The sequence below is a fragment of the Eufriesea mexicana genome, unplaced genomic scaffold (assembly GCF_001483705.2).
Source record: "Eufriesea mexicana isolate 0111107269 unplaced genomic scaffold, ASM148370v2 scaffold10344, whole genome shotgun sequence".
NCBI lineage: Eukaryota > Metazoa > Arthropoda > Insecta > Hymenoptera > Apidae > Eufriesea > Eufriesea mexicana.
Window position 1 is genome coordinate 431,497 of NW_016918030.1, and position 26,467 is coordinate 457,963.

At 42.4% G+C, this 26,467-nt stretch overlaps 1 protein-coding gene across 1 annotated transcript in view; it reads right to left on the bottom strand.

Moving 5' to 3' along the window:
* LOC108553383 (titin-like) overlaps positions 1 to 22,251 on the bottom strand; it is a 45,164-nt gene extending 22,913 nt beyond the window's left edge. Inside the window, 12 exon segments of the mRNA XM_017908251.1 lie at positions 3 to 5,105; positions 5,300 to 6,586; positions 7,168 to 16,062; positions 18,710 to 18,763; positions 19,282 to 19,348; positions 19,761 to 20,648; positions 20,871 to 20,940; positions 21,031 to 21,244; positions 21,342 to 21,530; positions 21,795 to 21,899; positions 21,984 to 22,035; positions 22,159 to 22,251. Coding sequence (XP_017763740.1) covers positions 3 to 5,105; positions 5,300 to 6,586; positions 7,168 to 16,062; positions 18,710 to 18,763; positions 19,282 to 19,348; positions 19,761 to 20,648; positions 20,871 to 20,940; positions 21,031 to 21,244; positions 21,342 to 21,530; positions 21,795 to 21,899; positions 21,984 to 22,035; positions 22,159 to 22,179 — 16,945 coding nt within the window. The 5' untranslated portion in view covers positions 22,180 to 22,251.
* Positions 22,252 to 26,467: the final 4,216 nt, after the last annotated feature.

Below are 26,467 nucleotides of genomic sequence, written 5' to 3' on the forward strand. Positions count from 1 at the left end.
GTCTTCTACGATTTCTTCCACTGGGCCCTCAGTTATAGTTGTAACAGGTCGTTTACCTTGTTCCTCAACCGTAACAACTTCAGTTACTTGTTGTTCTTTGCCCTTACGTTTAATTACTTTCTTCTTGATGATTTTCTTTGGTTTACCTTCTTTAGTAACTTCCTCTGTGACAGTCACTTGTTCACGAACTTCTTCCACTTCAGATGGTTTTACAAATTCAGGTGCAGGCAGCGGTTTCAATACTTCTTCTATTACTTCTTCCACTGGACCTTCAGTGACTGTTGTAACTGGAGCCTTGCCTTGTTCCTCAACTGTGACAACTTCAGTGACTTGCTGTTCCCTTCCTTTACGTTTGATGACTTTCTTCTTAATAGTTTTCTTTGGTTTACCTTCTCTTGTCACTTCTTCAGTAACAGTCACTTGTTCGCGAACCTCTTCTACTTCAGATGGTTTGACAAGTTCTGGTGCAGGTAGTGGTTTAATTATTTCTTCTACCACTTCCTCCACAGGTCCTTCAGTTACAGTAGTTACAGGTGCTTTACCTTGTTCTTCTACGGTAACCACCTCTGTCACCTGTTGTTCTTTACCCTTACGTTTTATGATCTTCTTTTTAATAGTTTTCTTTGGTTTACCTAATCTTGTCACTTCTTCTGTAACAGTCACTTGTTCACGAACTTCTTCCACTTCAGATGGTTTTACAAATTCAGGTGCAGGCAGTGGTTTCAGTACCTCTTCTATTACTTCTTCCACTGGACCTTCAGTGACTGTTGTAACTGGAGCCTTGCCTTGTTCCTCAACTGTGACAACTTCAGTGACTTGCTGTTCCCTTCCTTTACGTTTGATGACTTTCTTCTTAATAGTTTTCTTTGGTTTACCTTCTCTTGTCACTTCTTCAGTAACAGTCACTTGTTCGCGAACCTCTTCTACTTCAGATGGTTTGACACGTTTAGGAGCAGGTAAAGGCTTTACAGTTTCCTCAACTACTTCCTCCACTGGGGTTTCTTTTACAGTGATAACTGGTGCCTTATCTTGTTCTTCAACTGTTACTATTTCAGTTACCTTCTGTTCTTGTCCTTTGCGCTTAATGATCTTCTTCTTTGTTGTTTTCTTTGGTTTACCTTCCTTGGTTATTTCTTCTGTAACTGTAACTTGTTCGCGTACTTCTTCAATTTCGGTTGGCTTGATACGTTCCAGTAACGGTAGTGGCTGTGTCTTCTCATCCACTATTTCTTCAATAGGACCCTCAGTAATAGTTGTCTCTGGTGCTTTTCCTTCTTCTTCCACAGTCATAATTTCAGTAATCTGTTGTTTTGGCCCCTTACGTTTAATGATCTTCTTTTTCGTTGTTTTCTTTGGTTTGCCCAGTTTAGTGATTTCCTCGGTGACTGTAACTTGCTCACGAACTTCCTCAACCTCACCTGGTTTAACATATTCCAGTGCTGGTAAAGGTTTTATTGTTTCATCGACAACTTCTTCAACTGGTCCTTCTGTCACAGTTGTTACGGGTGCCATTCCTTTCTCCTCCACTGTAACAACTTCGGTAACTTGCTGCTTTCTTCCTTTGCGTTTGATAAGTTTCTTCTTTGTAATTTTCTTAGGCTTACCTTCTCTGGTCACCTCTTCTGTAACAGTTACTTGTTCTTGTACCTCCTCTACGTCTACTGGTTTAATAAATTCTGGTTTAATAATTTCCTCTACTATTTCTTCAACTGGACCTTCAGTTACCGTTGTGACTGGCGTTTTACCCTTTTCTTCTACCGTAACTTCTTCTGTTACTTGTTGTTCCTTGCCTTTACGTTTTATCACCTTCTTCTTAATCACCTTCTTGGGTTTGCCCTCCTTCGTTGTTTCTTCTGTTACTGTCACCTGTTCGCGAACTTCTTCTACTTCAGTTGGTTCAACTTTCTCTGGAGCAGGAAGTGGCTTAATTATTTCTTCCACCACTTCCTCCACAGGACCCTCAGTTACAGTAGTTACAGGTGCTTTACCTTGTTCTTCTACGGTAACCACCTCTGTCACCTGCTGTTGCTTACCCTTGCGCTTAATGATCTTCTTCTTAATAGTTTTCTTTGGTTTACCTAGTCTCGTCACTTCTTCAGTTACTGTTACTTGTTCGCGAACTTCTTCTACTTCAGTTGGTTTAACTTTCTCTGGAGCAGGAAGTGGCTTAATTATTTCTTCCACCACTTCCTCCACAGGACCCTCAGTTATAGTAGTTACCGGAGCTTTACCCTGTTCTTCAACGGTAACCTCCTCTGTCACCTGCTGTTGCTTACCCTTGCGCTTAATGATCTTCTTCTTAATAGTTTTCTTTGGTTTACCTAGTCTCGTCACTTCTTCAGTTACTGTTACTTGTTCGCGAACTTCTTCTACTTCAGTTGGTTCAACTTTCTCTGGAGCAGGAAGTGGCTTAATTATTTCTTCCACCACTTCCTCCACAGGACCCTCAGTTACAGTAGTTACAGGTGCTTTACCTTGTTCTTCTACGGTAACCACCTCTGTCACCTGTTGTTCTTTACCTTTACGTTTTATGATCTTCTTTTTAATAGTTTTCTTTGGTTTACCTAATTTTGTTACTTCTTCAGTTACTGTCACTTGTTCGCGAACTTCTTCTACTTCAGTTGGTTTAACTTCCTTTGGTGCTGGTAATGGCATAATTATTTCTTCAACCACTTCTTCTACAGGACCTTCAGTCACAGTTGTTACAGGTGCTTTACCCTGTTCTTCAACGGTAACCTCTTCTGTTACCTGCTGTTGCTTACCCTTGCGCTTAATGATCTTTTTCTTAATAGTTTTCTTAGGTTTACCCAATTTCGTCACTTCTTCAGTGACAGTCACTTGTTCGCGAACTTCTTCTACTTCAGTTGGTTTAACTTCCTTTGGTGCTGGTAATGGCATAATTATTTCTTCAACCACTTCTTCTACAGGACCTTCAGTCACAGTAGTTACCGGAGCTTTATCCTGTTCTTCAACGGTAACCTCCTCTGTTACTTGCTGTTGCTTACCCTTGCGCTTAATGATCTTCTTCTTTACAGTTTTCTTAGGTTTACCCAATTTCGTCACTTCTTCAGTGACAGTCACTTGTTCGCAAACTTCTTCTACATCTGTTGGCTTAACTTCTTCCAACGCAAGCAATGGTTTAATTATTTCTTCAACCACTTCTTCCACAGGACCTTCAGTCACAGTAGTTACCGGAGCTTTACCCTGTTCTTCAACGGTAACCTCCTCTGTTACTTGCTGTTGCTTACCCTTGCGCTTAATGATCTTCTTCTTTACAGTTTTCTTAGGTTTACCCAATTTCGTCACTTCTTCAGTGACAGTCACTTGTTCGCAAACTTCTTCTACATCTGTTGGCTTAACTTCTTCCAACGCAAGCAATGGTTTAATTATTTCTTCAACCACTTCTTCCACAGGACCTTCAGTCACAGTAGTTACCGGAGCTTTACCCTGTTCTTCAACGGTAACCTCCTCTGTTACTTGCTGTTGCTTACCCTTGCGCTTAATGATCTTCTTCTTAATAGTTTTCTTTGGTTTACCTAGTTTCGTTACTTCTTCAGTTACTGTTACTTGTTCGCGAACTTCTTCTACTTCAGTTGGTTCAACTTTCTCTGGAGCTGGAAGTGGCTTAATTATTTCTTCAACCACTTCTTCTACAGGACCTTCAGTCACAGTAGTTACCGGAGCTTTACCCTGTTCTTCAACGGTACCCTCCTCTGTCACCTGCTGCTCCTTACCCTTGCGCTTAATGATCTTCTTCTTAATAGTTTTCTTTGGTTTACCTAGTTTCGTTACTTCTTCAGTTACTGTCACTTGGTCGCGAACTTCTTCTACTTCCGTTGGTTCAACTTTCTCTGGAGCTGGAAGTGGCTTAATTATTTCTTCAACCACTTCTTCTACAGGACCTTCAGTCACAGTAGTTACCGGAGCTTTACCCTGTTCTTCAACGGTACCCTCCTCTGTCACCTGCTGCTCCTTACCCTTGCGCTTAATGATCTTCTTCTTAATAGTTTTCTTTGGTTTACCTAGTTTCGTTACTTCTTCAGTTACTGTCACTTGGTCGCGAACTTCTTCTACTTCCGTTGGTTCAACTTTCTCTGGAGCTGGAAGTGGCTTAATTATTTCTTCAACCACTTCTTCTACAGGACCTTCAGTCACAGTAGTTACCGGAGCTTTACCCTGTTCTTCAACGGTACCCTCCTCTGTCACCTGCTGCTCCTTACCCTTGCGCTTAATGATCTTCTTCTTAATAGTTTTCTTTGGTTTACCTAGTTTCGTTACTTCTTCAGTTACTGTCACTTGGTCGCGAACTTCTTCTACTTCCGTTGGTTCAACTTTCTCTGGAGCTGGAAGTGGCTTAATTATTTCTTCAACCACTTCTTCTACAGGACCTTCAGTCACAGTAGTTACCGGAGCTTTACCCTGTTCTTCAACGGTACCCTCCTCTGTCACCTGCTGCTCCTTACCCTTGCGCTTAATGATCTTCTTCTTAATAGTTTTCTTTGGTTTACCTAGTTTCGTTACTTCTTCAGTTACTGTCACTTGGTCGCGAACTTCTTCTACTTCCGTTGGTTCAACTTTCTCTGGAGCTGGAAGTGGCTTAATTATTTCTTCAACCACTTCTTCTACAGGACCTTCAGTCACAGTAGTTACCGGAGCTTTACCCTGTTCTTCAACGGTACCCTCCTCTGTCACCTGCTGCTCCTTACCCTTGCGCTTAATGATCTTCTTCTTAATAGTTTTCTTTGGTTTACCTAGTTTCGTTACTTCTTCAGTTACTGTCACTTGGTCGCGAACTTCTTCTACTTCCGTTGGTTCAACTTTCTCTGGAGCTGGAAGTGGCTTAATTATTTCTTCAACCACTTCTTCTACAGGACCTTCAGTCACAGTAGTTACCGGAGCTTTACCCTGTTCTTCAACGGTACCCTCCTCTGTCACCTGCTGCTCCTTACCCTTGCGCTTAATGATCTTCTTCTTAATAGTTTTCTTTGGTTTACCTAGTTTCGTTACTTCTTCAGTTACTGTCACTTGGTCGCGAACTTCTTCTACTTCCGTTGGTTCAACTTTCTCTGGAGCTGGAAGTGGCTTAATTATTTCTTCAACCACTTCTTCTACAGGACCTTCAGTCACAGTAGTTACCGGAGCTTTACCCTGTTCTTCAACGGTACCCTCCTCTGTCACCTGCTGCTCCTTACCCTTGCGCTTAATGATCTTCTTCTTAATAGTTTTCTTTGGTTTACCTAGTTTCGTTACTTCTTCAGTTACTGTCACTTGTTCGCGAACTTCACCTGTTGTTCTTTACCTTCCACAGGACCTTCAGTCACAGTAGTTACCGGAGCTTTACCCTGTTCTTCAACGGTAACCTCCTCTGTCACCTGCTGCTCCTTACCCTTGCGCTTAATGATCTTCTTTTTAATAGTTTTCTTAGGCTTACCTAGTTTTGTCACTTCTTCAGTTACTGTCACTTGTTCGCGAACTTCTTCTACTTCAGTTGGTTTAACTTTCTTTGGTGTTGGTAGTGGCATAATTATTTCTTCCACTACTTCTTCCACTGGACCCTCGGTTACAGTAGTTACAGGAGCTTTACCTTGTTCTTCAACGGTAACCACTTCTGTCACCTGTTGTTCTTTACCCTTACGTTTAATGATCTTCTTCTTAATAGTTTTCTTAGGTTTGCCCAATTTTGTCACTTCTTCTGTAACTGTCACCTGCTCTCTTACCTCCTCCACTTCTGTTGGCTTAATTTTCTCTGGGACTGGCAGTGGTTTGATCGTCTCTTCCACCAGTTCCTCTATTGGTCCTTCAGTCACCGTCGTTACCGGTTTCTTACCTTCTTCTTCTACAGTGATAACTTCTGTCACTTGTTGTTCCTGTCCTTTGCGTTTGATGATTTTCTTTTTAGTAGTCTTCGTCGGTTTACCTAATTTTGTTACTTCTTGTGTAACCGTGACTTGTTCGCGAACTTCTTCCACTTCCGAAGGTTTAGCATACTCTGGTGCTGGTAAACGTATCACTGTCTCTTCAACCACTTCTTCTACAGGACCTTCAGTTACGGTTGTCTGTGGTGCTTTTCCTTCTTCTTCGACTGTCGTTTCCTCCGTTACCTGTTGCGTTTTTCCTCGTTTACGTATTATTCGCTTTTTCGTCACTTTCTTTCTCTCATCCTTATCCTGAACCTGAATGACTTCCACTTCTACTTTTTCTTCTTCTTTCTGCGTTGTTTCTTCGGCTTCGTCGATTCTCGTTGGTATAATTTCTTCGACATCCATTGGTGTTGTTATCTCTTCAATAGGCATGAATTGTTTCTTTGGTATCGATGGTATTTTCGGTTTAATGTCTTCAAGTTCTTCCTCAATGACGACGACATTGTCTTCCTCTTCTCTTGTCTTAGGCCTTTTCTTACGTATAATCGTTTTCTTTGTTTTAACCGCCGCAGTCTCATCTTCTGTACTTCCGCGCCTGAATTTCGTCGTGTATTCTTCTGTTACCTCTGTGTCTGATTCGATCAACTGTTGCTGTGGCGTATCGTGTTTTGTTGTGTGTTGTGTGATTGTGATGTGATGTTGTTGCGCTGGTACTTCTGTAGTTTCTGAAATGTATACAAGAACAAGTGTGATATGATTAACGTGTTGTGATAGAATCGTTTCGCACTATTTGCTTTTCTTTTACTTTTGGTTTGACTTCTCACATAATCGCGATAGCTCGCCGAAACCGGGTTCGGGATGTTTTGTAAAATTGTTTATGCTATCGCTTCGTGACTTACAAAATCGCTCGACCCTACATCAAATGATATTGTATGTTCTTTGTCTGATGAAGTGAACTGTTATGTGTCCTGTGTGTGTGGTAGGGTAGCCTGTGTTGTATCTATGCGTTGCTCGACAATGTGTCTGATTTTGTGTGTTGTCTACTCATACCTACCTTGCACGATTTCTTTTCGTATCTTACACCATTATCCTACATCTCACGACCCTATCAAACCTGCCTGATGACACGTTTAAACATTTAGCGCGATGATCGTTCTTCCTCTTCTATCGAGCCTCCCCTACTATCTCTCGACAAACAAGTTATGAACCTCTATCGTCAATGCGTCTCCTGGTCCTTTGCTAATCGTCCACGTGCACGTCTGTCCCGTCGATGCCAATCGTATACCTTGATAACAATAATACTCACCCACAACGTGTTCCAGGTGTTCTGCTTCGATAGTAACGCTTGCTAACTTCGCGAAAGGTATTACAGACTCGGGCATTTCTGACTCAAGCTCACCAGCGCTCAGGTGTTCTGTCACGATTACACCTTGCTGAATTTCTTCTACGCCTTTGGCTATTTTACTTTCCGGTTTCGTCACTTTAAACTCAGCCACCACATCTTCGGGCTGAATCTCAGTTTTCAACGCAACTTCGCGTTTGATCACGTCAGGTTGAGCTGATACTTCCTTGGCAATGCCTTTAATCACTTCCTTCGATTCCTGTTCAGTAGCCGTCACTTGGGTCACTTCGACGCTCTCAGACACCCGGAACGACATCTCAGCCGTGGCTGATTTGACTATTTTCTCTGCAGCGAAGGTACCTTCGCTTTCTTGGGTCACCGGTTGCAGTTGTTCGATACTTTCAAATGGAATTTGTTCAGGAATTATCTGCTTGGTATCCGGTTTTTCTGCTTCTTGTAGATCTCCCGCAGTGGCTGATGGAATCACCTGAGATTTCTGTGCAACCTGGATACCTAACAGACTAGGTTTGGCAGTTTGCTCGGTAGGTTCGTCTGGAGTCGGTAGACCCTTTTCTGTCTCGCCAAACGCGACTTCTGAAACTAATAGCGGAAGCAGTTCCTCCAGTTGAGGTTTCCCTTTCTGTTCCTCCGGTGCTTTCGGCTTTGGAAGCTCCTCTGCACTGGTTACTGTTAATACCTCGGATGTTTCTGCCACTTCGATGCTGTCTAACTGTGGCAGAGCTTTACGTTCTTTAGGAGCTTCTGGAGTAGGAAGCTCCTTCTCTGTTTCCGTCGATACCACTTCTGAAACCGTGATGAAGCTCAACTCTTCCACGTCTGGTCTGCCTTTCTGGCCTTCTGGTTTCTCGGGTTTCTGAAGTTCTTCAACGTTCGTCACTGTCAGGATTTCTGTCTTTTCGGCTACTTCTCTGCCAATCATCTGTGGCTGAGCAATCTTTTCGCTCGGTTTTTCAGGAGACGGTAAGGTGTCTTCTAATTCGCTGGATACCACTTGGGATACCGTTATGGACGTCAGCTCGTCCAATCGTGGTTTTCCTTTCTGTTCCTCCGGTAGCACATCTTTCACCAGTTCTTCAACGTTAGTCACTGTTAGAACCTGACTAGTTTCAGCTACTTCTCTTCCAGATAGCGCAGGCTTAGCTGTAACTGTACTCGGAGCTATCTGCTTCTCCAAAGTCTCCTCAGCTTCGTGCGACACTGTTTGAGAGACCGTGATTGATGTTAGTTCCTCTACATTTGGTTTTCCTTTCTGTTGCTCTGGTGCAAGATCAGCTGTCAGTTCTTCAGCTGAAATCATGGTCAGTACTTGCGTAGTCTCGGCCACATCGCGACCAGTTAAACTCGGCTGAGCCATTTTCTCCGTAGGCACCTCTGGACTGGGTAACACGTCCTCCATTTCCGTGGAAATCGTTTGCGATACGGATAAAGAGACAAACTCTTCCAAACCAGGAATTCCTTTCTGTTCGCCAGGTTTCTTATCTTCGGTCAACGTGTCGACATTCGCCATGGTTAACACTTCCATTGTCTGCGCTACATCTCTGCCTGTCAGACTCGGTTGAGCCTCTCTTTCAACTGGCACTTCTGGTACGGGTAATGTTCCTTCTGCTTCTTGAGAGACTACTTGCGAGATAGTCAATGGCGATAGTTCCTCTACTTGTGGTTTACCTTTCTGTTCTTCAGGTGCTTTGGGTGCCAAGAGTTCCTCTGCACTGGCCATAGTCAACACTTGTATGGTCTCAGCTACGTCTCTCCGGACAGCAGTTGGTAGTGCTTCCTCTGCTTCTCCAGACACCACGTGGGATACTGTAAGAGGAGTCAATTCTTCTAATTTGGGTTTTCCTTTCTGTTCTTCGGGTCGTTTCAGCGAGAGTTCTTCAGCTTCAGCTATGGTAGTCACTTGAGACGTTTCTGCAGCCTCTCGGCCAGTGATATTGAAGTCGGCTTTCTGATCCTTAGGTGTGATCTTGGAAGCAAGGACGTCCTCGGTTTCGTGAGAAATTACTTCGCTGATTGCTATGGAAGACAGTTCTTCTACTTCCACTTTGCCCTGTTGTTCTTTCAGCTGGGTCACTTTCTCGAATTCTTCTGTAGTTGCAGCGGTGATCACTTGCATTACTTCGGGAACTTCTCTGCCTGTTAGACTAGGCTGAGCTTGTTGTTCTTTGGGAGCGACAGCTGCTGGTAGTACGTCTTCGATCTCGCTGGGGATCACTTCGGTGATCATGACAGTGCTAAGACCCTCCATTTGAGGCTTGCCTTTTTGCTGTTCAGGCTTGAAGTCTTTTCCTTCGAACGTATCTTCGCGTTCAGCCACAGTCGTCTCCATCTTTACGGCTGTTTCTATGACAGTCTGGGTCATCGTGGCCTGAGAAGATACTCGTTTCTCTTCCTGAATCTCCTGAGTACTCTGAATGCTTTCCACCATGGATCCAATGACAGTTTCGTGTAGACTAATATCTTGAGTAGCTCTGGCTCCTTCTCGTTTAGGCACCACGTCGAATGCACTCTCCTTATCTTCTGTAATAGTTTCTGAGACCTCGAGTGGTGTTACTTTCTGGATATCGATATCTGCTTTTTGAGTCTGAGGTTTGAACACACCTTCGAACGTGCGTTCGCTTTCTTCGACTATATTTTCGTTCACAATGATGCTTTCGAACGTGTCCTGTCCAGGAATAGCTACCTGAGGCTTGAAGCTCACTTCCTGTACCTTATCTGGCATATCGACCTGAGATTCGACCATGGTCGTTTCAACGATGTTACGTTCCGTAATGATAGTACTGCTAGCTGTCTGAGAAGCCTCCAGTTTCTTTTCCTTTAGCACAGACTCCACTTCTGCCGAAGTAACTTCAGTCACAGATATTCCATGACCTTCCTCGAACGTTGGTATAGCTGTAGAGGTAACCATTTTTGGATACTTGTCGAAAATTCCCTCGCTCTCAGCACTAGGAGTCTCTTCGATGATGACAGGTTCGAGGGCGTCTTGTTTAGGATGTGCTTTAACTTCGTGTTTTTCGAGCGGTTGAACAGATCCAGTGCTCTGATCTACGAACACTTGTGTCTTCTGCGCCACGTCCATTCCTACCTTGGTCAGTGTCACTTCTGCAGTGCTTTCTTCGCGTTTCTTTACCGTCATCACGTCTTCCTTGTCTTGTGTGATAACGTGAGATACTGTAACGCTCTTTCCTTCCACGAAGCTGACAGTCGCACTGCGTTTGTCTAGCTTCATTTTTTCCTCGAATAGATCACTGTGCTCTTGTGGAACTGTCTCACTGATGTCGACGCTCTCTAACGTGGTCTGCGTGGGATGAGCCTCGAAGGTGGTTGGTCGTGGTGCCTCTGGGAGGTCTCCCAGTCCTTCTTTAAGACTCACCTCCATCTGTTCAGCAACCTCTTTGCCCTCCATGGCTGGTTTCGCTACTTCCTCGCGAGGTTTCTTCATGGCTTCCAGTTCTGTCTCAACATCCTGAGTTGTGGTAGCTTCGGTGATAGCTATGAATCTGTTCTCGTCTACAATTACTTTAGCACTAGTCTTCTGCAAAGATAATTCTTTCACCTTGTCTACTTCTTTCTCAGCCAGCACTTGCTCAGTCATTTCGATCGTTTCGAATGGTTTCTGGCCCACCTGTGCCGTTGCTGTAACAGGCTTCACGATGTCTACTTCTCCTGTACTCTGTTGTGGAATGATCTCCGACCTTTCAGCAACTTCGTGTCCAGATACGATAGCTGGTACTGCCGATCGTGTCTTCTCTTCTTGGATAGTCTTTAATATCTCTTCCTTGTCTGCAGCACTCACTTCGGTGACGGTAGTCACGCGTTTGCCTTCTTCGATGGACACTTCTACCTTCTGAATTGCTGGCTTGAACTTTCCTTCGAAGATATTCTCTTGATCCTGGACTATATCTTGCGTGACCACTACGCTCTGGTATACTTCCTGGCTAGTTAAAGCCTTCTTAGTGTCTGGTTTCTCTATCTTCACTTCCGCTACTGAATCCTCGACTAAGATGGTGGTCGTTTCAGCAATGCCGTGTGTGGTGTCTAGTCCAATCGAAGCTGCATGTTTCGACGGCTGTTCTTCGGTGATATACAGGGATTCCTTGTCAGCTGGAGTTATTTGGGATACTGTCACGATTTTCCTACCTTCTTCCAGGTCCACAATGGCGGTCTTATCCTCCGGTAGTTGACCAGGAACGAATTTGTCTTCGCTTTCCTGAACGACAGTCTGAGACTCTATCAAAGGTGTGAATGGAATATGTTCAGGCACAGCGATGGCACTTGATGGTTTTTCTTGGACAAGTTCACCAGTGCTGAAGTCTACAACTTGCATGGTTGTTTCTGCAACCACGTGACCAGAAACCAAGGTCTTCCCAGCTGTCTTCATCTCTGGTAATTCTTTAGTCTTGTATTCTTCCTCTTTATCTTCCAGTACTACGGCTGATACTTGTATACTCTGTGTTTCCACCATAGACAAGTCAGCCAGAGCTTCCAATGGTGCTTTGTCTTTGGTGAATAATCCCTCAGCTTCAGTTGCTTGTATCTCTGAGCTGATGACAGCTTCCAGAGGGATATTTGAGGGTGCAGCTGATGCAGAAACAGGTTTCAACTCTTCCAATTTTCCAGCACTGGAATCTACGGTTATCTCGGTCTTCTCAGCGATCACGTGACCAGTAAACTGAACACTAGCCTGTTTCTCACTCGGTTTTTCAGGAATCTGAAGAATGTCTTCCTTGTCAGCTGGGATTTCAGTGGTAGTCGTAGCACTGATGATCTCACTGATAGACACATCTGCTTTGTTAGTGATTACAGGTTTGTCTTTGAATTCTTTCTCAGTCTCAGACACGATGGTCTCAGTTTGGACGATGCTCTCGAATGGTATTTGTTCTTCTTTAGCAGCGACTGTGGCTGGAGCAGGTATAGTCAGATCTCCAGAAATCGCAGCTGGGTTGATCTCCGTCAACTGAGCAACCTTATGAGCATCAAAGCTAGGAGTAGCCTGTTCACCTTGAATCTCTAACTTCTTGAAGTACTCCTTTTCCTTGTCTGACGCGATCGTCTCGATCACCGTAACTCCTATTTCTTCCTGGAAGGAAACGTCGACCACTTTCTTCTCGGGTTGCACAAAGTCTTCCATTGGTTTCTCTAGATCACCAGGAGCTGTCTCAGAGGTGATAACGCTACGGAAAGTGATGTGGTCTGTCGTAGCTGTAGCAGTGGGTGCTTCTTCTCGCGTGAACTCGCCCAGATTGTCCGTCGTGGTCGTCTCGCTGGTTTGAGCTACTATGTGGGTTGGAATGTCGAAGCTGGCCGATTTGGTCTCTGGTTTCTCAGCTTCCGGCAGCAAACTCTCCTTGTCCTCTGTAGTCACTGCCGAGACAATCAGACTTTCACCAGTCACGAACTCGAGAGTCGCTTTCTTGTCAGATGGTTTGATCTCGCTGAAGGGTGCTTCTGTCTCTCTGGTTTGCACTTCCTCAGCAACCGCGGCTTCGATGGGTAGTATCGTGGTCTTTGGTTTCACTTCTTGAACCGTATCACGTGGCAAATCGCTCAAGCCTGTGTCACTAAGGATCTCGTACTTAGACGCTACTCCTTGAGCAATGATGTCTACTGTAGCCTCCACGCTTTTCGGCTTCTCTTCCCTCGTGAATGTTCCCTCCTTGTCTTCCGGGTGGGTGATACCTACCACTATACCTTCACCTTCTTGGAAGGTTACGTCGATGTTCTTGGTGTCAGGTTTTACATCTTCCTGCAGTGGAGATTCTTTTTCAGAGATGGATACTTCTGTTTGTTCTACCACCTCTAATCCGCTCTGTTGCTGACTAGCGTGCTCTTCCTTGGTCTTCTCTTCCTTCAGGATGTTGATGTTGCTCGCAAGAATTGTCTCTTGCATTTCAGCCACCTCGTGTCCTTCGGTAATTCCCATAGTGACCTTTCTTTCCTTTGGTATTTCCTCCACTTCCAATTTTTCTCCTTCCTGGACACTCGTCACTTCTGTCACCATCAGTTTCTCGGTCTTCGATTGGATCTGAACTTCTGCACTCTGAGTGGTCGGTAGAATATCCGTCTCTCTAGTCTTCTCTGTCTCCGCGATAGTTGTCTCCGTTACGATGAGTTCTTCCAAAGCGTCTCTTTGCGGAATTGCTATTCCCGACTTGGGTTTATCGATGCTCATATCTGCGGTACTCTGTTCCACCAGAGTTTCCGATTTCAGTGCGACCGTGTGACCAGACACCAATGGTTGAGCAGTATAATCCTGCGGTTTAGCGTCAGGACTGTAAACATTTTCACGGTCGTGAGGAATAACTTCTAACACGGTTGGACCAGGTCTAGGCTCAGTCAATTCGATGACAGCGGTCTTCTGGTCTGGTTGAATATCAGTTTTGTACAAGTCTTCTTTCTCTGCTAACTGTTGCAAAGCGACAGTGATGCTCTCCAATGGAACGTGTGCTGGTTGAGCCACACCGGAAGCTGGTCTCTCCTCTGGTACATACTCTCCAGTTGGCGAATGAGTTCTCACTTCTTCGAACACTGGAGCAACCTGTGTGGCAAACTCTGTGCTAGCATAGGCTCCCTTGACTTCGGAAACCTCTGTGTATTCAGCTTCCTTTTCACTGGCAATCACCATAGTGGTGTGCACACTCTCGATCTCGTTCATCGTGACCTCAGCAGTCTTGGATTCGGGAGCTTTATCTTTCTGGACAGGTGCCACGTCCTCAGCTACCACGGTTTCGCCTACCACTGTTTCCTGCAGACTGATAGACTCTATTTTGGCTATACCAGATGATGGAACTTCTTTCTTGACTTCACCTAGGTTGTCTTCCGGCTGAGTCATTTCGATCTCTAACGAGACTACAGGATGAGTAGGTACAGTTTTTCCACGATGAGATTCTGGCATCTCGAAGATCTTCAGATCTGCTTCTTTTTCTATGGACGTAGTCTGGAATATCTCAACGCTTCTAATAGCATCGTAGCTAGTTTCCACAACGCGTTCTTCTGGCTTCGCGATTTCTTCCATTTTCACCTCGCTGTCGTGAGTCATGATCTCCTGAATCATCTTAGCTTCTGTTAGTTGCACGGCCAGAGTTCCACTTTCTTGAACGTATTTCAGTTCTTCCTTGAAATCCGATGGGAAGTCAGCGGTCTGAATTTCAGATACCATCACGTGCTCCTCAGGCCTAATCGAAGTTTCTGCTAACATTTTCGTTGGTTTCTGGTCCGGATGATAGACACCCTCAGACTCTTGAACGATGGTGCTTGCAATAGAACCGATTTCCAATGACGATATCGACGTCTCGGCTGTCTTTGTGGATGGTTTATCGCCCGGTTGATATTCCTTCTCCTTCTCAGATGTCACAGTTTCGACTGTCACAGCTGAAGGGATCTCGATAATGTTCAAATCAGCCACTACTTTCTTCGCCTCCTCGATCGTCAGATCAGCCTCTGTATCTTGGGTTTGAACTGTAGACACAGAGACTCCTTCCAGTACAGTCACGTTTGGAGTAGCCTCGAATGTGTCAGTTTTTCTTTCAGATACGAATACCCCTTCGCTTTCCTGAACAACGTTCTGCTGGATGATCGCAGTCTCGTTTCCGTACGGTGCTGCAACTTGTGCTTTCTGACTTGGAGGTAGCCTTCCTGGCACATACTCGCCTTCCTTCTCAGGTGCGTTCATTTCTTCAGTGACACGTTGGCGTTGCGGAATCACACTCTCTGTGGCAACTTCCGTTGGTACTACCTGCTCAGGGTAATACTTTCCTGGTTTATCCTCCGTTCGAACTTCTTCGATGATGAGTGGTTCAACAACTGTGACGTTAATTCTGGGTTTAGTAGGTACTGTCTTCAATGGTTCTAATTTATCCTCTGCAAATCCTTCCTGAACTTCGTATACGGATAGTTCTAGTTGAGGTAATATAGTATCCTCAGCCTTGGCAGTTAATGGCGACACGAAATCCTCCGTTGGAGCTTCCTTCTGGCTTACCAGGGTCTCGTACACAGTTGTCGCTTCTTGGAGAGTCATGGTGACGTCAGCGGTTCTACTGACTTCCTGTTTAGCTATGGTCAAGCTGGACACTCTAGCGTCGTTTGTCAGCGTTTCACTGACTACCAAACCTTCGGATGGAACTACACCCGGTGTCGCTTCGTAGGATGTGGGTTTGAAAGTATCAGCAAATTCGCCGGTAGAGGCCTGGACTGTCGTCTCTGTGATGGAATAAGGTTCCACTGACGATATAGACAACGATGCTTTGCGTTCAACTGGTTTAATCTGACTAATGTCATCGATTTCTTTCTCCTGAACAGGAACCAGGTGTTCTGTCAATGGGATTATGGTATCCATTGTTAGCTTAGCTTTCTCTAACTCTGGTTTACCAGGTGCTTGCTCGATGGTACGATCCAAAGGCACCACCTGGTGGCGTTGGCTAGGGACGTTCAATACTACAGAAGGCATAGATTTATCCTCCTTCACTTCGAACTCTTCGATTTCTTCCAGCTCAACCTCATCTCGACTAATCTGTGATCGTTTAGGTTTCAACTCCTTTCTCACTTTTTCTATAACCTCTTCTTCCTCTTCCACTACCTGCTTCTCTAAATCATCGCGTTTCTTTTGCTTTTGAGTCAGTTTGCCTTTCGAGTCTGTTTCAACGATAACGGTCTCGATTTCCTCCTCGATCTCTTCGACGTCCTTTCTCTTCCTCTTCTCCGTTTCCGTATCCACGATCTCTTCGATCTCTACAACCTGAACCCCCTCGTCCCTATCTTCCTTTCTCTCCTCGATCTGTTCCTTCGGTTTTGTTACTTTTCGTTCGCGCAGTGTCGTGTGTGCCTGCCGTGTGTCCTCGTATTCTGTGGAAAGTATGTGAGAATATTCGTGTCAATCACAAACGCGACTGTTCGCCTCTCTCTCACGTTAACCTTTCGCTCGTTCGTTCGTTCGCTCGCTCTCACTTGCCGTTAGACGTAAATCTCATTCTACTTCTTTGCATATTTGTTTACTCATTTTTGGTTTATTTATTTATACTGTGCAGATTTCATGCGACGAACCATTGATGCGGATGCTGCTTGCTCAGACAACAGAATTCAACGTGCTTCAATACGAGAAAGGAGTGAGACAAAACCTACATACGTGCAGTGCACGCCAGACGGAGCTTGTGTGAAGGCGACAAGAGTAAAAGGAACGTACAGACAGAAAAATAGAGAAAGAAAAGGAGAAAAGTTGGAGTACAGCGGACAGAGTGTGAACAGCGTGTTTTACATCATTCTACTCGATTTCCAAAGGTATCGTACACTTTCGTTTCATTGTGCTTTCAGTGCTGATATGAAGCATTGACCCTTTGTGAGCGAAGGTATTTAAACATTAAATGCAGAAACAGAAAATGGAGATTTTGCTTGATTTTTTGATTTAAATAGAATATTTTTGCAGAGTAATTTTAATTAATAATTTATGGAATGTGAAAATCGCAGTGCTATAAGTCAGACTGTTACTTTTCATTGCAAAGTATTGCAACTGCGGACGAAGATATAATGTATTTTTTATTAAACCTAATATTATTTTAATTCTCACTATGCTATTTTCAGTTCACAAAATATAAATATGACAGACTATCGGTATATTCTATAATCTATTTTAAAGAAAAATGAAACAAGATATAACAATAGTAACTAGTAGAAAATAAATAATTTTTGTGTAAAGTATATCGCCCTGAATGAGTCAACGATAATTCAACTCGCGATGAAGATGAATTGTTGAATAGTGTTTCTATGTAAAGTTTCTCTGCTTATGTATTCGAGAGTAATACATAGTACGAGAATATTGAATAATAATTGATCGAATTACGATGTCTCTGGAATGTTTGTTTGCGGTATCTAAGAGTAGTGTGCGGTATTGCTGAATCGCAGGCACCGGGGCATGCGTTGTTTAATAACAAGTGATGCGTGTGTAAATTTCGTGTAGTGGCAGTGGAAAAGAAATAGTATAGGCCGGCCAGAAGTCAAACCAACATGAACACAGGAAAAAAAGAAAAAAAATGAAATAGAGAAATTAAGGAGACACTTGTCTGTTACACATCGTGCTTTGCTTTCTACAGTGCCAAGAGTTAAAACAAGAAAAAGAAAAAGAAAAAAGGAAAAAATAAAAAAAAAACAAAAGGGAGTGAAGGTCAATCTTTCGCCTAATCGCTGGTCAACTTGTATGTAGGATAATACTGTTATATAGAGATTTCATGTGAGTGTGTAACTTGAATGTGTAACAGTAACAAGAAGTACAATAAAACCAGCAAAATTGCATTCTAACATTACAATTACCAATTACTAGAAAAATATAAACTTGCAAACAGATAACATAATAAATCTATTTTACATAGAAACTATGAAATACACTAAATATGTACATATTAAATATTGCAAATACGTAATAAATTACATATTAAACATTTACAAAAGTATATCGTAATCATCGAATTTCTATTTAAAATTCGACTCAATGTAATTACTACTTAGCGCTAAATTATTTCATAGTTTCCGATTAAATACAACTGGACGAAAAACGTGAAATAACGCGAACATGACATTAAACAGAGAAATGACTGAACTCGTTACCAAATGCATATGAAATACATGAATCGAAGCGTCGAAGCAAATTTTACTTACATCGAAACAGCGGTTAGCAGAGCGAGGCTCAAAACGAGAAGCTTTCGATGCTGTACTTGGTTTGGTGATGTTCAAATAATTTTTTTACGAGTCTTAATTTAGGTGACTAAATTACGGGGATCTGGGAAACAGAGTGACGGGATACGGCGCGTGGAAAGCATAGCGGCATAAGCAGAACAATTTTACTGCTATTATTCGATCAAGTAAAGCTTCATGCATCTGAAAGAATAATAAAAATATAATCATTACGTAGAGACCGTATCGTATGATCGTTCACGCGCATACTTTCTCTCAACGACATAGTCTCTATGGTAGAAAATGATGTACCACGATATTATTAGTCAGCGCGAGTGAGCTTTAAACACGTGATGAATTTTTATTGAATAATTAAGATGATTCGTCAAGGCGGAATGTTCGATGAAGAATTTGGTATCCGTTCAGAGTTACCACATTCTGTCAACTTAATCGTGATTTTACTTCAGAATCATCTACGAAAGCCCGCAAGTCTTTTATCTATATATATATTTTCTTTTCATACGTAATCTTTTACGATTAAAATATAGAGATATAAAAGGTAAATACAAAAGCCGATTCGGAAAATCGAATCTATAAAGAATGTTTAAGTATACTTCGAAAGCAAAGAAAAATTTATAATACGGAAATATAAATAAAAGTAACAATAATAGCGTGGAAATGTCGATGTGGTGTCGACTGTCCGGACACAGAAATCTTTTAGCGTCAGAGAAATGAGAATTAAATAGTATTATTGGCGCTGTCCATTCATGAGTCGAATGGCGAATTATACGAATGTGTATCGCATGCACTGAAACTCGTTGCTTCAAACCTTTAATGTCACGAATATCCTGCGTGCGGACGGCTTTTCTTTCGTCCCTCCTCTCTGCAATCAGAAAATCCATTGTTCCATTCGTGGGAATTTCGGGAAAAGGAGTTCTCAGTGCAAAGAGCAAAAAAGATTAAAAAAAGGAACACAAGGGTATTATGGCACGTGGTAAAAAATTGATTTTTATTCGATATCTCCAATGTACAATACATAACGCAGAAAAAAAAGACAACGAAGAAAAATGTTTGGTTTCTTCGTTCGGTTAAATTATGTACAAGAAAGAAAGAAAAAAAAAAGAAAAACGGAAAAAGAAACGCATGCTTATCCGAGCTTATATGTAGTCTTCAAGCCGCGAAGTATATACAAAAATTAATATTTAAAAAAAGAAAATGTACAAGTTATGTGTATAGGCAGCCACGCAAGCACACACCAAAACGTAAGATGTTTAATGTATTAAAAATGGAAAAAACACGCTCTGCAATAGTACTGTAACATTGCATTTTCCGTGGTTTACAAAGACTCTCGTGTCTCTTTTCGTATTTCAAACCTCACGTCACACCGCATTCTTGACTTACCCATGAAATGGACCTCGGTTTTATGGATGACGTCCACTCGTTCCGTAACTCGTTCCTCCGTTTCAACCTGCAGATAATTGCTTTTAATATACTTCCGATTTCAATTTAATTTCGTCTCTTTATTTACCGTGTCTTTCAAAAGATCTGCCATTGTGTAAAATATTTTTTAAATATTTCAAATATATTTCAAAAATAGTAACTGAAAGTTAAAGTAAAAGAACTTAATCGTAACCTAGTCAAGAACCTGATTGAAAGAAGCAAGTCAAAGAATTAATTTAATTTATCGTCTTTCAAGGAACCTACTATCTAAAAGCAGCAGCTAAAAATCAAAGTACAAGAACGTAATCAACTGTCTAAAGAAAAATCTGATTAACCTAAACGGATGAAAGAATTCAGATAAAAATTCTTATACAATTATAATTCAATTTAAGCTCTACTGTATGTAGCTTGAGAAAGGAAAATTGGAAAACAATCCTTACTTCCGTAGCTTCGGTAACCTCCCAAGCACGCGGCCGGAAGTCCTCCGGAGCGAAGTGGGTGAGCACCTCTTCGACAGTGACGTGTTGTAGCTCGATCATCCTCATGAAGGCACGGAAGCCAACGGTAGCAGCCACGACACTCTCGTCTGTGGTGGTTTCTTCTGTCAGGACTTGCGTGATTAACGGACCATGGCCTTCCCTTTCTACCAGTTGAACCAGCGCATTTTGAGCCTCGGGTGTCTTCAGCGCAGGGAAGTTGTCTGTTCTGTACAAACTCTCGTTGATCTCGTTTACGGAGACACCTTGGCGTACCAAGAAACCTATGGTGGCTAACTCTCGAAGAGGAGCTTCTCCAGGGCCGAATTCTTTGGCATGGAGCACCTCCATGATCTCCTCCACTTCTCTCGCGATGTTCTCTCTCTGTCTCTCCACGATTTCTTCGATAGTGATTTCCTCCTTTATTTTTACTTTATCCTTCTTCTTCTTCTTCGGCTTCTCTTCGGTGACGACCTCCCTGGGTCTCTCTTCGAATAGCTCTTGTTCGGTTACCACCGTCTTCTTAGCCTTCCTTTGCTTCGTGTCCATTCGTTTCAATTCTTGCACGCTGGCCTCCGTATGTATCTCGGTTACAGAGACGGTCTCCAGTGTTTCCGACGTGATCTCAGCACGATCCACCACCGATTCCACCGTGAAATCTCGCGCCATGTCTTCGGTGGTCACTTCAGACACCACGACCACTCCTTTACGTTCCTCCACCACGCGTTCAGCATGTTCCTCAGACGTCGGTACCATCTCGCGTGCCTTCTGATCGTCGATCTTCTTTAACGACGCTACTGCTTCCGTCATTACTGGCTCCTGAATCGGCACTACTTTCTTCGCTCGTGATACCTGCGTTCAATGATGATCGTTTTTACGTTTAATGACAATTAGGGTGGTAAATGTGGGGAGATGTGGATGGAGGGTGAGGAGTATCCATCGGTTGATGAAAATATTGTATAACCAGGTTGCTATAACTTTAAATTAATTTTTGAGTTATATGGTACAGGTTGCGTGGGAATTTTTTTTTCTTATTATCTACCGTTTTATAATGTATTCTTTTCTTTTACTTGCCTCTGTAGGTTGTTCTTCAATAATTTCCGTCGTTTCGAGTACCTGTGTCTCCTCAATGTCGACCATTTTCCTGGATGAAGAATTTATAAAATAATTATCTAATTCGTGTGTATGTATAATGTTTATCATGAACGTATATGTAAATAATAATTTCACTGACTTTTCTTCTGGCTGTTCCATGGAAACAAGCTTCTCTTCGCGCACTTCCTTCTTGTCTACCTTCACACGTTCACCTTTCACTTTTTCCTTCGTCTCCTTAGCTTTCTTCAACTCGGGCTTCTTCTTCTTGTGTGGCTTCTCCTTAGGTTTCACTTCTATCGTCTGTTCTTCGATGATCTCTTCTTCCTCTAGGAATCCCCTCTCACCCGTTACGTCTGAGAGAAATGTCACATATTATCAAGTTAAATTATTTACGAAATTGGTACCATTTGAAAATTAGCACTGCAGTTGGATTTAAGGAAATAAAAGTACCTGTCACGCGTAATTTAGCTTTCGTCGTTGCCAAACCTATTTCACTGGTAGCTTTGCAAACATAAGTAGCGTCGTCTTCTTCGGTCGCGTGTTTAATTGTAAGCACTGTCTTTTTCTCCTCATCCATGATACGTATTTTCAAGTTCTGGGTATTCACGATCATCTTGTCGTTCTTGTACCATACAACATCTAAAAATCGCAAGAAAAGAATAAGATACATATATCGAGAATATTCGTGCATCAATTGCAAATACTTTAAAAGGAAAATAAGGAACTAGATGAAAATTTCGGAAATTTTAAGAACAAGGAAAAGGATGCACAAAAGTTATAGCAAAAGATTTGAAATATACATATATATGTATGTATCTTCAAAAAGCTTGAATTATTATCAGTTTTTATTATTGGATAATAACTGATACAAATAAATGAAAGAATTTAAAAATATCAATATACCTGGAACAGGATTGCCAGAGTACGAGCATTCGAACACTGCGGCTTCACCTTCCCTCACATAAACGTCGGTAATCTCTTGAATGAATCGTGGTACAGATTGCGTGGCTAAAATCAGAGTATATCACTCGATTAACTATAAGTTTTATAAAGAAGAACAAATACATTAAAAATTGTTGGCAAGCCATTTACCTGATCTCTTGATTGGTGATTGTGCGACTCGCGTGACCCCGATGTCAGTAATCTGATTAGGCAAACGAGAAAAGAACAAAACACACATACAAAACGAAATTCATGCAGTGAAACAATCTTATAAAAAGCAATTGAATTAATCTCAGATTGTTAGTAGCTTAATCGACGATTATACCTGACATGGTGCCTCTTTCATCCTCACTATGGTGCTCGCTGCACGATACCTCGGACGTGGACATATTTCCAGCCAAGCCAAGGTTTCCACTGCACTGACTTTCCAATAACAAAAATTCCTGCAATTCCTCTTGACTGTCCGCTGTATGCAGTTGTTGGAACGCCTCTAAATCGATTTCTCGTGGCTCCAAGGGATACATTTTTGGGTCCATCATCAAGTTCCCGAAACGGCGTTCCTTCGACCACCTGGCTACAGGGATTCTAGACTTCGGATAAGTGTGATATTTCCTCGCATGATCGTACTCCAACGTGGTTTCCATAATTTTTCCAGTTCCATACTGTTCGGTAACGAGTTTGCTGTGTCCACTTCCGGTCGAAGCTTCACTGTTCTCTTCGATCGGTGACAGATAGAAGCCAGCTTCAGAGACGTTCGAGAGATCAGAGCGGACGTGGATCTTCTTCTCCGATCTTGGTGGTGGAAATTCGTTGAAGTCCAACACAATCTTTTTTCTCCTCTCACTTCTCAATAACTCTACCGTAGTCTCGTCGCTTTCTATCGATACTCTATTCACGTTTGTCATTGTTTCGTTAGCGATATCGTTGTTACTCGTGCCCCCGACGAAAGCGTCTTCTGTCAATCTAGCGCTCTTCACGAGTTTCGCCGTGACTAATTTGTCAGTGGACTTTATTTGTCTGGATTTTTCCAACCTTGTCGGTGAAGGAGAGTTAGATTTGCCAGTCACTTTTCTCTGCTTCTCGCTCGTAACAGAATCGTTGATCTTTGAACACTTGGCTCCAACCGGCGAAGGAGACCTAGCTTTCACGTTCATCGTGGTTGTCCCCCTTATTGGCGAGGTCGACTTTTCCAGCACCAAAGGCTTCGCCAGTTTCACCTTCTGCATATTAGAAGATTTACTCGTGCCACTTCCAGTCCCATCTCGTCTACTTTTCGCGGAAACGGTCGTCGAAAGCGATTTCGTTTCCGTACACCTCTTCGTCACGCTTCTCTCCTCCAAACTCTCCAGTTTCTTCTTCTTCGTCACTTTACTTACCCTCTCGGTCTTCGTCTTCCTGTCCATGCTTCTATGTTCGCTTTTCACTTCGCATTTGTCTCGTTTGTCAGAGATATTTTCGACGCTTTCCACAGAAGTGATCTCTTTACGGTCAGAGGCTGTTTCATTCGCGCTCATCTCCCAGGAATATTCCGTGCTGGCGATCTCTTCTTCGATTTCCAAGGACTCGGAGGATCTTCTGGACAGGAAGAATCCTTTCGGCGCGGCGTCTTCCTCTTCGAAGCACTTCTTACCTTCGTCGTCGATGTTCATCAGCGTCCTCGTCGACGAAAATTCACTGATCATCGTCGAACTGTCCCGTTGAGAACCTTCGTCTCTGATTGCGCGATCGTCCAAGCTGTCCGTCGAAAAGCTGCACTCCGCTTCACTCAGCATGCAATCGATCGCCTGCGACTGACGACTCTTACCTCTCAGAGCTTCTTGCATTTCCTCCATCTGAGTGACCCATATTGGTTTCCTGTACTCCTTCGTTCCGAGGATTCCTGATCGACAGAGGATTATTAGAAACGTGTGCAACCATTCGACCCTTTCAGTCCCATCCTTCAAGCGAGGCGAAAGGTCTCTTAAGACCTTATTTTGGATCAAAGCGTTCTTTTTATTATTGACTTTCGATTCATTGCGCGAAATAATTCAAGTTTATTTATTTTGGCAGGAAAATACCCATTCCTATCACACTCAAATATTTATTTTCACGTATTATAAGTTCTCTGTCAAGCAGAACTTTTATTTCCAAGAATTTCTTTTACATTCTCTCATCTATCTCGAATCTATCAAAAAGCTACAAAATTTTCTCGACCTTTGGTTATTATTATTATTATTACAGATAGTTTGTGCTTCATTTCACACAATGATTCGAGGTCCAATAAATGGGACTCAAAGGGTCCGTATAGCTAGTAGAGCGCTTAATAAAAGAATATAAAAAAAGTGTCGGTGATGGGATGTGAGTGTTCAGTGTGAGTTTTGAAATATTTATAAGGAAGGAAACATTTATATAGGACAGCGTTCGGAGATTTTCGCTGATGATTCCAATCGAAGAAGAGCGCAGCTGAAAAGAACTCGTATCAAGCAGATTAGCGAAGCTTCCACTACTTTTTAATATAGATCCTTCGTTCGGGATGAACGAGTCATTACCTTCTACCGACAGGTATGTCGTCGTGGTCGATACACCGAGCGGATTGTGCACCTCGAACACAATCTCACCCGTGTCGTCGGGATAAGTTTCGGCGATCGTCAGCACCGACGTGCCATCCTCGAATTCTTCGATTTGGAATTCTTCTGACGGCACAATTTCTGTACCTTGCTTGTACCATTTTCCTTCTGGCTTCGGTTTTCCTTTCGCTTTCACTTCCAATCTGTGACGAAGAAGATAATTGCGTTCGTAATTCAAAAATGATTTAAATCTTCTTTAATTTCGGTTCACATTAGTATCGTCTATATAGTTGTATCGTGTTTTATCTTCGTTTCTAAGTTTTCTTATTTCCCTATTGTGAACGTTTTATTCTTGAAACTTATCTTGCGAATTCTTACCTGGTTAATTCTCCGACTTTAATAGGAATTAACTGAGGAAGTTTCTTTATTATCTCCGGTGCGGATTCTTCTGTGTCTGTGTCGAACAATGGTGTTTCCTAAATAGAAAAGACGCAATTTAGAATTTGAAAATGGGAATAATCAGGTCGTATTTACACAGAAATTAGAATAGAATTTATGTAAGTTGTTCTTTTTATAAGAGTACCTTGGGAGATAATAGATCCTCTTCCGAACCACTCTGCCCTGTAGTAAGAGACGTCGCGACGATCGAGGATGCAATTTCCGAATCAGGAACATACTCGTATGCTAAAAATTGAAAAGTTTTTTAAATACTATCAGCTATCCAATAACAATAATTTGACGAAATGAAATTCTGTCATCAATTAGTTAATAATCCCATATTTTACAAATTTTCTTATTCAATAATATATAATAAAAAATATAAATTAAAGCCATGCTATTTTATTAACCGAACTTCTACAAAATTCGTGTATATTTAAATTTCGTAAAATGCCAACCTTTTTATAATTTTAATAATTACTTACTAAATACATAATAAACAAATTAGAAAACTTTCGACTGACTTTTGTAAAATAGTTTGGTTTTTATTCGGTTAATGTCAAAGGTTTAATGCAGTTCGAATGATTACCTTCCACGATAAGCGACGACGTGCAAATGGCCTCGCCAACGGGATTCACAGCACGACAAGTGTACTCTCCAGCATCTTCTGGGAACACTTCGGTTATGGCCAAGCTGCAGACACCTTCCGTGTCTTGCATAATAGTGATCTCCTTGCCTTCTTTGATCGGCTTGTTGTCGTGGTACCATTCGACTCTAGGCGTCGGTTTTCCTTGGACGACGCACGTCAGGTTCGCGCTTTCACCGTCCATGACCCTGACAGGCGACAATCGTTTGACAAACGTCGGTGAAATCAGCTGGACTGTTTCTTCCCACGGTGTTTCCAGCAGATTTATCGTCGCCGTACAGGTAACAGATCCGCCGACGTTTTCGGCGCGACAGGTGTACGTGCCCGCGAACTCGGACTTGATCTCCTTGATCATGAGGATCGATCTGTTCTCTTGCGTCACGATCCTCACTTGTGGCGTAGACTAAAGAAATGCAAATGGAAATCGTATCACGTTCGCGATTCTTTGACAATTAATTATATTTTATTCAAACGGATTTAAGAATATTTGCCATCTTTTTCAAACTATTTAGTCGGAACTCTAAAAATGATAGGAAGGTAAAAAATTGTTGCAAAGGTAAAAAGACGTGTGATGAAAAACTATGAAAGGAGAGGAATTATTAAAAACAGTCAAACAAAATGGTACAAAACATTATAAAATCTAAGATATTACAAGAAGTAAAGAATATAAAAGGTATTATTCTGTAGAATGATAATGTATCATCTATACTGTCTATGATAGAAACAAACTGTCATAAAGTATATAAAAATAACACTGCCATATATAATATTAATAAGCAACGATCTAAATTAACAAAATTTCGAATAGCAGATAATGGAGGAGGAAATATAAAAATATAAACGAATACGAAAGTAGAAAGCTGAAATACCTCCAGAGGACGAGTTTCGTGGAACCACTGGAAGGAGGCTGTTGGATAGGATTCAACACGTGTTTCCATGATCACGACCTCTCCTTCGGCTACGATCTGTGGTTGCAGTGGCTCGATAAACCTCGGAGCTTTCAC